The sequence below is a fragment of the Pangasianodon hypophthalmus genome, chromosome 2 (genome assembly GCF_027358585.1).
Source record: "Pangasianodon hypophthalmus isolate fPanHyp1 chromosome 2, fPanHyp1.pri, whole genome shotgun sequence".
NCBI classification, from domain to species: domain Eukaryota; kingdom Metazoa; phylum Chordata; class Actinopteri; order Siluriformes; family Pangasiidae; genus Pangasianodon; species Pangasianodon hypophthalmus.
In genome coordinates this window covers 34,284,061-34,296,560 of record NC_069711.1, presented here as the reverse complement: position 1 = coordinate 34,296,560, position 12,500 = coordinate 34,284,061, and the positions used below count along the sequence as shown (strand labels likewise).

Here is a 12,500-nt window from a genome sequence, read left to right as displayed (position 1 = left end):
TATGATGATTATGATGATGATGATGATTATGATGATGATGATTATTACCACTGAAGCGGCTGGGCTCGGTGCTGGGCTTGCGGCCGGTGACCTGTGTGTAGAGGGTGGGGTAGTGGATCATCAGACCCTCCAGCAGCGCCACGGCTCCGTTACACCCCTGAATACGCAGCAGATCCAGCATGTGACCTACACACACACACACACACACACACACACACACATATTACCACAACACCAAGATTAAAAAATACTACTACTACTACTAATAATTATGTTATGATAAACTACTGAGTGATTCCTTTTTATTCTAGACGCTATTCTTCCGCTTCACCCCTCACTGTCTCCATCCCATAATTAGTGATATATCAGATTTTTCACCAGTTTATAAAGTGCTTTAAAAAAATCCATTAGCACATTATCCGTTAGATGACGTAAAACACACAGTAATATGACGCTGATTATTTCCCACGTGTTTTATTGCTCTTATATCACAGCAATATATCAACGATTCCGATGTTTTATTTATTAAACAGCGACGCAGCTCGTCACGTTACTGAAAAACCGCAAGGAAGCGTGAACTCCTCTGTCCTGAAGATGTCGGAAAACTTCCAGTTACAGCTTCACCTCTGACTGTTACAAAGCGCTGACACTGGAGACTCCTTCCATCAGTGTTAAATAAACGTCTCCTTCCTTCAGGAAAACTTCACCACATCAATACAGTTTTTTTAATCCGTTTATTATCAGTGGAGCGTCCTCTGTACACGTCCCTGTGAATGAGCTGTTACTATAGAAACGATAACCAGCACATTCATATAAGCCTGAGCTACTGTCAGAGCTGCTGTTATAGAGAATTAATCAACACCTTCGGACCAATCAGAATCCAGATATGTGATTATAAGGAAGAACGGTACATACCTCACACTGTTTAACCTTTTATTAGATGTAGCAAAAAACACCAAAACATCCTTTCATGCAGAAGTTCAAGAAAAAACAAACAACCTGCTGCATCACAAATGCACAAAAACAAAGAATGTGAGAAGAAAGTGAGAAGAAGGTGAGAAGAAAGTAAGAATAACGTGAGCACAATGTGAGAAGAAAGTGAGAAGAAAGTGAGAAGAAAGAGAGAAGAAAGTGACAAGGCAGTGAGAAGAAAAAGAGAAGAAGGAGAGAAGAAAGAGAGAAGAAAGTAAGAATAACGTGAGCAGAATGTGAGAAGAAAGTGAGAAGAACATGAGAAGACCAGGATCAGATGACGTGTTATTACACCACAGTGCCGTGATTAGACTTTCAAACACTGAGAGGAACACAGTGAGATACGTGACCTTCAGCGCCGCCGCGTCTGCCGCAGCACACACACTCGACAGGATTAGATTTCACTCTGAGGTGTGTTTCATTCTTACACAAAGTTCAGTCTTTAAACTCAAACTTCAGCTTGAAAGCCGAGTTATGACTCTATAAACACACGACTTCTCACAATGATTTACGAGGATGTGATGCGGCGTTGGGGGCGGGGCTATAAAATAACTGACAAGAGGCCAAACCAAATACAAACAAACATTCCAGGGATTTTTTTCAGCTTCGTAATAAATTTATTCTGAGATGATGACTTAAACTATTATCTCTGATCATTTCTGCATCATTTTCCATGTTTATTTATATATTAGTAAGAAATATTGACTATTGCACCTTTAACTTGTGCACGTTGGCTCTGGCATTGTTGTTGTTGTTGTTGTTATTGTTGTTGTTCAGTGACCTTAGGTTACTGGAAAGATGTTTACAAACAAACAAACAAACAAACCTCCACGTAAACAGTAATTAAATGCAGCACTGATTCGTCACGAGAGCGAAAATGAATCTTGGTTTCAAATTACAAAATTTTAAACAGCAGTTTGATGCAGAATTTAAAAAAATAGATTTGAATATATAATTTGTCGCGTCCTGTTTAAGCGCCGTGTCTCTCAGCCCAAGCGTTTTGAGAAAATACAGATGTTTATGTTTATGTTTACAGATGTTTATGTATCCGCATGCTTGTCTTCTGTGTATACTTTAGCTCAAACATGCTAATAATAAAAAAACAGCCAAAAGATGACATGCCTAATTTCTGAAAACAGTTTGCTTGTAAAATAAATCTGTACAGATGAGAGCTGCACTTCGATTTCTCTTCATTTATTTGTTGTTGTTGTTTTTTTACTTTAAAAAACTATTTTTAAAAATAAATAAATAAAAGGTGAGAACCCCCGGTATAAGGTGTTGTACACCCTGAAAGATGTGCTGCCTTTGTGCGTGTGTGTGTGTGTGTGTGTGTGTGTATGAGTGTGTATGGGAGTGCAAAAGTTTGCAAACCCTTAGAAAAAAATAATAAAACAACAATTTAATTTACAGCAACAAAACATTCTTCTATCATAACAGCAATTAAACAAATACACATTTTTATTCCTGAAAGAAAAATCTAAATAACTTCAGTGCAAAAGTTTGCACCCCCTTTATAAATGTGATGTAAATAGACCTGTTCTCTAACAACGGGCACCTTTTGGATCTCTAACTTTATAACATCCTTCTGAACAGCTTTCTTGAGTTTTCTGTTTTTCCTGGTTGTTGTTGTTGTTGTTGTTGTTCACCTAGATTTCATTTTAGTGATTTTTTTGTTAGATAAATTATAAAATGGAGGTTCATTTTTTTTTTCATGCATTTTTTTTTTCATGCAATTTATTTATTTATTATTTATTTTTCATGCACACTCACTGGTCCTCATGCTGCGGTTGGTGAACTTGAGGCACGTGAGGATCTCGTCCTCGTCCAGGTCGGAGAGCACGCGCGCCTGCCGCAGGTACGGGATGAGCATGCACGGGCGCACTCCCAGAGAGATCGCGTGCCGGTTGTCGTTAATCAGATCCCACAGCTCCTCTTCTCCCATGTCCTTAAAATCCGGCGGCTCGTGCGCCATGTCCGACATGCTGACCCCACACACACACACACACACACACACACTAACAAATCTTGGAGCTCGTGCAGAGGCTGCAGCACCCGCGCGCGTAGACAACTTGGAAATGATGCACTCCGTAAACCTGAAAAGAGCGTCGGCGCGTGTAAAGTGAAGCTCCGCCTCCTAGGCCACGCCCACCAAGTGCGCTCGTGGGAAAACCTGAAAAACGGTGAGTGGACACACACACACACACACACACACACACACACACACACACACACACACCTAGTCCTAAATACCTTAACATTTCTGTTTTTTTTTTTTTTTTGCATTTCATTATTGTTGTTGTTGTTATTAAAAAAATAGTCACTATTGATGGAACGAGCTCAGTGTCTTCATAGGAAAATTATAATGCATTGACGTCACACACACACACACGCACGCACACACACACACACACACCTAGTCCTAAATACCTTAACAGTTGTTTTTTTTTTTTTTTTTTTTGCATTTCATTATTGTTGTTGTTGTTATTAAAAAAATAGTCACTATTGATGGAACGAGCTCAGTGTCTTCATAGGAAAATTATAATGCATTGACGTCAGACACACACACACACACACACACACACATTATTTTATGAGCTATTCTCTTTCACATGCATTACTGTAACTATGCTTTAACCCTAAAACTACAAAAGTAACACTCAGTAAATCTGATTTATTTATTCGTTTGTTTGTTTGTTTGTTTGTTTGTTTATTACCATTATTTAATCCCAGTGTATTCCTGTCTTCATGGGGACCCACCAAGAGATGTCCAGATAAACACACACCAGCGGTGCAAGACAACGACATTATTCTTATCTGTATCTGTGTGTGGATTTGAAGTAGGCGTGGCTCAGGTGTAGAAATCTGAAGCTCGGGTGTAGAAACGTGAAGCTCAGGTGTAGAAATCTGAAGCTCGGGTGTAGAAACGTGAAGCTCAGGTGTAGAAATGTGAAGCTCAGGTGTAGAAACGTGAAACTCGGGTGTAGAAATGTGAAGCTCGGGTGTAGAAATATGAAGCTCAGGTGTAGAAATATGAAGCTCAGGTGTAGAAATGTGAAGCTCAGGTGTAGAAATATGAAGCTCAGGTGTAGAAACGTGAAGCTCAGGTGTAGAAACGTGAAGCTCAGGTGTAGAAATATGAAGCTCAGGTGTAGAAATATGAAGCTCAGGTGTAGAAATGTGAAACTCAGGTGTAGAAACGTGAAGCTCAGGTGTAGAAATATGAAGCTCAGGTGTAGAAATATGAAGCTCAGGTGTAGAAATGTGAAGCTCAGGTGTAGAAACGTGAAGCTCAGGTGTAGAAACGTGAAACTCGGGTGTAGAAACGTGAAACTCGGGTGTAGAAATATGAAGCTCAGGTGTAGATACGTGACGCTCGGGTGTAGAAATATGAAACTCGGGTGTAGAAATATGAAGCTCAGGTGTAGAAATATGAAACTCGGGTGTAGATACGTGACGCTCGGGTGTAGAAATGTGAAGCTCAGGTGTAGAAACGTGAAACTCAGGTGTAGAAATATGAAGCTCAGGTGTAGAAATATGAAGCTCGGATGTAGAAACGTGAGGCTTGGGCGTAGAAACGTGAGGCTCAGGTGTAGAAACGTGAGGCTCAGGTGTAGAAATATGAAGCTCGGGTGTAGAAACGTGACGCTCGGGTGTAGATACGTGACGCTCGGGTGTAGAAATGTGAAGCTCAGGTGTAGAAACGTGACGCTCGGGTGTAGAAATGTGAAACTGAGGTGTAGAAATATGAAACTGAGGTGTAGAAATATGAAACTGAGGTGTAGAAACGTGGAGCTCAGACATTATCTGTATCTGTACATGGATTTGAAGTGGGCATGGCTCAGGTGTAGAAATATGAAGCTCGGATGTAGAAATCTGAAACTCGGGTGTAGAAACGTGAGGCTTGGGCGTAGAAACGTGAGGCTCAGGTGTAGAAACGTGAAGCTCGGGTGTAGAAACGTGAAACTCGGGCGTAGAAACGTGAGGCTCAGGTGTAGAAACGTGAAGCTCGGGTGTAGAAACGTGAGGCTCAGGTGTAGAAACGTGAGGCTCAGGTGTAGAAACGTGAAGCTCGGGTGTAGAAACGTGAGGCTCAGGTGTAGAAACGTGAAGCTCGGGTGTAGAAACGTGAAGCTCGGGTGTAGAAACGTGAAGCTCGGGTGTAGAAACATGAAACTTAGGTGTAGAAACGTGAAGCTCAGATGTAGAAACACAAGGCTCGGGCGTAGAAACGTGAAGCTCAGGTGTAGAAACGTGAAACTTATCAGGAGATACAACATAATTGTGTCCTAATTGTGTGTGTGTGTGTGTGTGTAGTTATTGTGTCACATTTATAATTAATATTCTACTGGAATACTGAAAATCTTCATTTTTCAGGCGTTGCACTTTCTCGTTAACGTTCACGTTCCTGACCCGGTTCTTTCTTTGTCCCGTGAGCTTCATATGTGACTGCTCGCTCACGCCCACGTGAAAGTAAAAACCTCACACTTGTGTGACTTTTTTGTTGTGTGCCGCAGGATCCCAGCCCAGATACACACGATACACACCTCTACAGCCCAGATACACACGATACACACCTCTACAGCCCAGATACACACCTCTACTGTTAAGACACAAACGATACACACCTCTACACTCGAGCAGACGCCCTGAGAACCTTTCTTTAAATAAACAAAAAAAAGAAAAGAAAAAACAAATAATGCTCCTCCTATTCATATCTGTATTTGTATCCATTTAGAACACATTATCTGTTCAGTCATCACACACACACACACACACACACACACTCTCTTGCTTGCTTCGTTAATGAACCCACGGCGTCTCTATCTAAAGCAAACCAACCAGGTCCAAAGTCTTACACGTAAGAGGAAGTGAGAGATGTGGCTCGTCTAGCAGGAAGGGAGAGCGCGGGAGGAGAGTTTACTGGAAGCCACGCACACACACACACACACACACACACACACACACACACACAGACACACAGCCTAAACCGACCTACTGACAGTAGCCTGAATGCCAGACATTTATCAGACGTTTATTTAGGTTGGTTAATGCTGACACACCTGAGCGCAGGTGCATTCCTCAGTTAATCACTTGGCACTAAAACGAAATAACTAATCTATCTAAACAATTGCACTGGAATTCCCTCAAGTACGAGGGAAACACGGAAACACACACACACACACACACACACACACAGATAACCTGCAGTGTTATGATGTGCATTAAGAGAAAAATAAGAAAGTGACAACACCAAACAGATAAACAGATTCATCATTAGCTCATTAGTCTATCTTTCTCAGCGTAACATTAACTTTAAGCGACTTTACAATAAAGTTATGACTCGAATGCTTCATTTCTCTTTTTGTTCTTTATGCACTTGTTCTGCTCAGGATCTCATGCAACGATGACATTTTAGTTACAAACCAAAGCAACGAATAACGTATATAAAGTATACGTAACATTAACGCTAAAATGTTTTAAATATTTTGCGATGTGTTTTGCTAATAATTTAAATTTGACGTATGAACACTGAAGTGCTTGTTACGCTGCAGATAGAAATTTTTTTAGTTTATCGAAGACTTCGTAGACAACAAAAACACTTTGCACGTAAAGAAATCATTATACTCCGCACCAAACAGAAAGAAAAAAACACCTTTACTGTGTAATCGTTAAACTTTTCATGCTGAAGAATTACAGATTACAGAGTAGGCGTGTTTACGGCGGATGGCGTAAATTTTGCTACGTTAAAGCTACGTTAAAACTCTGCTATGGCTTCAACCGCAAACTTTTTAGAAGACTTCAACTTTATGTCTAAACCAGGCTAGGTGTCAAACAGAGCCGCACCATGACTCAGCCACTGTTTACGAAATTATAACGATATATAATTGTTAGATTGTTAGATACAATATTATAATGATATATCATTGTTAGATTTTCATTGTGTAGCATTTTAACCTCATCAGGATTGCACGCATTATTTAGCTAAATTAAACAGCTAGCGTTGTTCTAATATTGTTTTCCAAATGAGACAGATTTTATCCTGCGAGATCAAACCATCCAAACATACACAGCCTCCTCCCAGGGGTGTTTAGAAATAATTAATGTGTTTAAGATAATACTAGTGGGTGTGTTTTAATTACAGTTTTATATCCTATAGTTGATTATCAGCGCCTGACATAATCGGCTCCATCCCCAATGACGCACTTGCGGTCTGGAAGTTCTTGTTTCCACATGCCTGTGCATGATTTAGCAATTTCTCAGTATGGGATTCCATAAAGTGTTCACAGGTGTGTGTGTGTGTGTGTGTGTGTGGGGCAGTACTGTTGTTTCATAACCTGCAAATAAATTACACCATAAAATGAAAACATCTGGTTCAGAAATACATTTGGATCGCCTATCAGTTATACAGCTCCAGGTTAGAATTTGCGGCTCACGTGTTAATGTCACGTGTTAACGTCATGCGTTAACGTTTAAACCTCCTGCATCGATTTGTGTTTTTTGATTTTTTTTTATTTTTTAGAAACATTTCTCCCTTATGAAAATCAATCTAATAATTGTTATCGAATAAGTTACTTATCGAATAAGTGTTGTTTTCCCCACCAGGTCTGCATCAACCAATCAGACCAATTTTCAATAAAGCGCACATTACTCTGACCAATCACAGCAGGAATTCGCTCAACCAATCAGATTAGGCTTCACAAATGCTGTAGGCCTTGTATTTTGTTTCTCCAGAGAAAAATTAATAATAGAAATGTACTGCAAATTATGCAAATTATTATTATATAAAGTATATTTAATGAAGCCGTATTAACAGCGTTCATTTTATCTAAACGGTTCTTTCATCAATACAGTCCAGAATTTCATCTAGAAAGGTGTTTTATTTTTTTTTAGGCCTTAAATCACTTTAAAGGTGCAATATTTACATTTCCAGATGAAAGACAGACATTAAAGGTACGAAAGAGACAAATGTTTAGGATTTTTTTTTCCGACTGTACCTACATATTATCATAAACAAATTTACGTTTACTCTTCACCTATCTCTACGCCACTTCCCTTTTGAAGAATTAGTTTTTTCCTTTTTAGTGCTATCAATGAGTGAATTATTGCCTACATCTTCTATCCATTCAGTCAATTTCAGTAAGTACATTATCCTAGTGCATTATTCTCATCCCCTGTATAGTTCTGTCCAGTTCCTTCCCTCTGGCAGACGGTATAAAGAGCCTTTAGTGAAAAGGGCCAAGTATAAGAAGACCTTTATCCCAACTGCGATTGGTATTTTAAACAGGATCTTAAAATGAATTTTTTACGTCTTATTATAGTTGTGAAGTGATGTGTGTAATGTAAAGTGTTGTTGTGATGATTATTTGTATTGTTTGTGTGTTGAGCCTTTTGTCTAAAGACAATTTTCTACCCTATTTGGGATCGACAATAAAGCTTTTGAATTTGAATTTGATTTGATTTTCATCAGATCTAAAGCTCAAACGCAGGTTAATTACACAGACCTGGCAACCCGACCTGCGGCGCTCATAAAGATTTCGCTTTGTGAAAGTGACTTTTGTAGATTTGGACGAGTGAGTGTGAGAAAAATACTCCACAAAACCACGGAGGAGTGCAGGTGGTGTACACACGTGCCACGTGATGTGTAAACTCACCTGGAGTTCCATGAGCCAAATATTTACTTGTGGGAGACAGAAACACACACACACACACACACACACACACACACACACACACACACACACAGGTGCCCTCTATTTGCCCTTAATGCATACTTAGGCAAATTTTCTGCCCAATTTGATCTTTGAATCTAACAAACCGCGTCTTTCTGAACTGCTGATGATGCTGTGTCACAGCGCTATCAGCCCTCTTCCACATACATCACCTCACAGACACCTGCGATTGGCTAATGTCGCTGTGATTGACAGGCTAGAGAGAGTATGCCCCTCCCACGACTAATTACTCGCTGTTACGTCCCGTAATATTGTGGGAGGTTTGTTTTTTTTCTATCTGCCTTGTTTTGACTGTTACCACTTTTAGATCCTGTGATTGGACATCCGCCCGGTCGATCTTCCCTGTTAACGTGATGACATCACCCATCTCTGAACCAATCAGGCACCCTCAGTCTACTATAAGGACTCGGAAATGACGCAAGACGAGAGCGCGCGTTTTTCCTTCGCCGATAGCTCTCGCTTGTTTGTCACGCCGTCCATCCTTTTCGAGTTTCTGCTGCAATTATGATTTGTTAGTTTATCTTGAGTTATTTCTGATCGCTCGCTTTACTCTACATGTCGTATTTACTCGCCGCTGGTTTGACTCTGGCTCTTTCCCCGATTGTGCTGTGATTTGATTCCCTTTCTCTCTTTAAGAGTCGATGGTTGGATTGATCTCTTGACTCACAGTGTTGAGACGAGGTTAGTAAGTCACGTGACCGACACAAAGCAACATTGTTTAGATTAGCATTGAATTGGTTGGAGTTAGAACGTGTTTTGTTTTATTCATTTCTTTGCTTTCAGCTCTGCTCACGTCTCACACTGTTGAGTTTTTTTTTAATGTATAGAACTTGTAAATATCATCTCCTTTACTCTTTGACGTTTCTATCGTCACTGTAAATACGAAACGCAATCGAGTGTTTTGATGGACGTAATTCCTCACTATAGTTTTTCTGATCAGCATTCTCCACACATCTCATTCCTTTAGTAACAGAGAGCCTCCCTGATTCTAAAAACATCTTTAATTCTGTCTCATTAATTTATTCTTTGCGTTGACTTCCTACATCGCTAGACGCTTGCAGGAGATATCGGAAGACTGTTACAAATCGCTGATGCCTTTCGTGTTATAAATACATTATTATTATTATTATTATTTTTTGTTGTTTTTTTCTCTTTGGCTTTGCTGTCAGTGTTACATAACAACGATGACGGTGAAGAACAGGATGAACCTGACCTATTAGTACATCAAAGTTGATTCAGAGTTGTTTTGGGTGTGATGACGAGTCTGAGAACAGTAATGATGTCACACCGATACCGAGTTATTTTTTATTTTTATTTTTCCCTGGAGTTCAATCAATGCTGCAAAAAGTGCAAATATCTCAAGTATCTAATACACACATTTATTCATAATGATATTATAGCATTCTTATAAACGTATATACGATAATTAAGCATATTTATATTATTTTTGTTGCAAATTTCTAATCTTATTAAGCACATTTCTTTTTTTTTTAGCTTGAGCTTAAAATTATAATATAACAATAACAATATATTGGCAGATAATTCTGTATATTTCAAATGTTTATTTCTAGAAAGCTTTAAATTTAAGCTTCAGATGTGATAGGAATCTCAATATAAGGAATATTAAGATATATTTGTTTATATATTAAATACATTTTCACTTTTTTTTTAGCTGAAATGAGAGCTGCGTTATCTCCGAGAGCTGAAATTAAATTTAACTGATTGTTGTTTAACACGTGAAATGTTTTTGTTGTTAATTTCATTTAAGCTCCGCCCTCAGTGACGTGTGTTTAGCTGACACGGTAGTTTGATGTCGGTTCTTCTCTAGCGTCTTACCGCCGAATATGAACGCAATGTTGATAAACCGGATGTCGGATCTGGCTTGTGCAGAACAGCAGCGTGTGAAAGAGGCGTGTACAGTGTACACGGTGCGTCCAGTTCTAGAGTAAAATCCATGAGAACGTATCTGAGAGCTAATTTCATTTTAATATCTTTTTAATTTCATTTGGCTGAAATCTAAAATATCTTAGATACCATGTTCTAAACTGGTAGATGTTTTATCACACGAGCTGCTCAGATATATTACAGTATTAGAGGTTCTAGAAGTTGCAGCGTGCTAGATGTGCAAAAATATTGCAGGGTTAGATGTTCTAGAACGATACAATGTGCAAATATAGTCAATGTTAGAAGTTTCAAAATGAAGTTAGATGCTCTAGATCTAGAACGTTAGATGTTGTAGCACAAAAGACATCCAGAAAATATTACTATGATGTTCTGGAGTGATAGGTTTCAAACTGATAGATGTTTATAAAATTTTAGATGTTCTTGAATGCTAGATGTGCAAAAAATGTTACAGGGTTCTAGAGTGTTAGAATTCTGGAATGTTAGATGTTCTAGAACGTTAGCTGCTTTTTTAAATGTTAGATGTTCTAGAATGTTAGAAGTTGTAGCACGCTAGATGTGCAAAAACGTTACAGTGCTCTAGAGTGTTAGAACTTCTAGAATGTTAGATGTTTTAGATTGTTAGATGTTTCAAAATATTACATGTTCTAGAATGTTAGAAGTTGTAGCATGCTAGATGTGCAAAAATGTTACAGGGTTCTAGAGTGTTAGAATTCTGGAACGTTAGTTGTTTTATAGTGTTAGATGTTTCAAAATGTTAGCTGTTTTTTAAATGTGAGATGTTCTAGAACGTTAGCTGGTTTTAAATGTTAGATGTTCTAGAATATTAGTTGGTTTTAAATGTGAGATGTTCTAGAACGTTAGCTGGTTTTAAATGTGAGATGTTCTAGAACGTTAGCTGGTTTTAAATGTTAGATGTTCTAGAATATTAGCTGGTTTTAAATGTTAGATGTTCTAGAACGTTAGCTGTTTTTAAATGTTAGATGTTCTAGAATATTAGCTGGTTTTAAATGTTAGATGTTCTAGAATATTAGCTGTTTTTTAAATGTTAGATGTTCTAGAATATTAGCTGTTTTTAAATGTTAGATGTTCTAGAATATTAGCTGTTTTTTAAATATTAGATGTTCTAGAATATTAGCTGGTTTTAAATGTTAGATGTTCTAGAACGCTGCTGTGGCACTGGAATTTAAAAATTGTCGTTGTCAGAACAAACATTTACAGGTTATAATTTTTGCTCGACTCTGCAGAATGTGTAGAATATGTGTTTTATTTTTTAAGGGTTTTTTTTGCCTCGTCTGAAAGGAGCCTCAGGAATAATGTGGGTTCTGTGTGAGATCTTGGACAGCAGACAACAGCTGGTGGATGCAGTTCTCCCAGGAGAGGCTCGGTTCTCGGTTCTGTCCGTGTTATACGATAGCGAGAGATCAACAAACGCACTTCGCTAAACAAGTTCACTTTTATTAGAGCTCGGTGGGAATTGGGACACGCCCTCCCGCTGCCGTACTCACACAAAGAACCGAGGAGTGGAACAGCAGGTTTCTCTGAACGCTGATACTCGTCTAACACACAGAAAGTTCTAGAGTGAGGACGGAAATTAGAAGGTCTGAAGACGGGCGTCAGGTTCTCTCCAGGCCCGAGCGTGTGTGTGCAGAGAGGAGGAGTCTGATCCTGTGGAGCAGAGCCTTGTGCTGCGGAAAGTCCTGGATGATCTGCTGCAGAACGTCTCTGACCTGCGACACACACACACACACACACACACACACACACACACACAGACACACATACACACACACACAGACACACATACACAGACACACAGACACACACACACACAGACACACACGCACACACACGCACACACACGCACACACAGACACACACACGCACACACACACA

General features: G+C 39.2%; 2 protein-coding genes across 3 annotated transcripts in view; both read right to left on the bottom strand.

Moving 5' to 3' along the window:
- The window catches only part of card14 (caspase recruitment domain family, member 14), a 22,967-nt gene extending 19,850 nt beyond the window's left edge, over positions 1-3,117 (bottom strand). For both annotated transcript variants that reach the window (XM_053232194.1, XM_053232195.1), the window contains exons 1-2: positions 2,743-3,117; positions 49-186 (exon numbers count right to left, since the gene is read on the bottom strand). In XM_053232194.1, coding sequence (XP_053088169.1) covers positions 49-186; positions 2,743-2,953 — 349 coding nt within the window. In that variant the 5' untranslated portion in view covers positions 2,954-3,117. The remainder of the gene's footprint in view (positions 1-48; positions 187-2,742) is intronic.
- A 7,118-nt stretch (positions 3,118-10,235) lies between these two features.
- Positions 10,236-12,500, bottom strand: part of ccdc40 (coiled-coil domain containing 40) — a 27,475-nt gene continuing 25,210 nt past the window's right edge. The window contains exon 21 of the mRNA XM_034314566.2: positions 10,236-12,334. Within this exon, the coding sequence (XP_034170457.2) occupies positions 12,221-12,334 (114 nt within the window). The 3' untranslated portion in view covers positions 10,236-12,220. The remainder of the gene's footprint in view (positions 12,335-12,500) is intronic.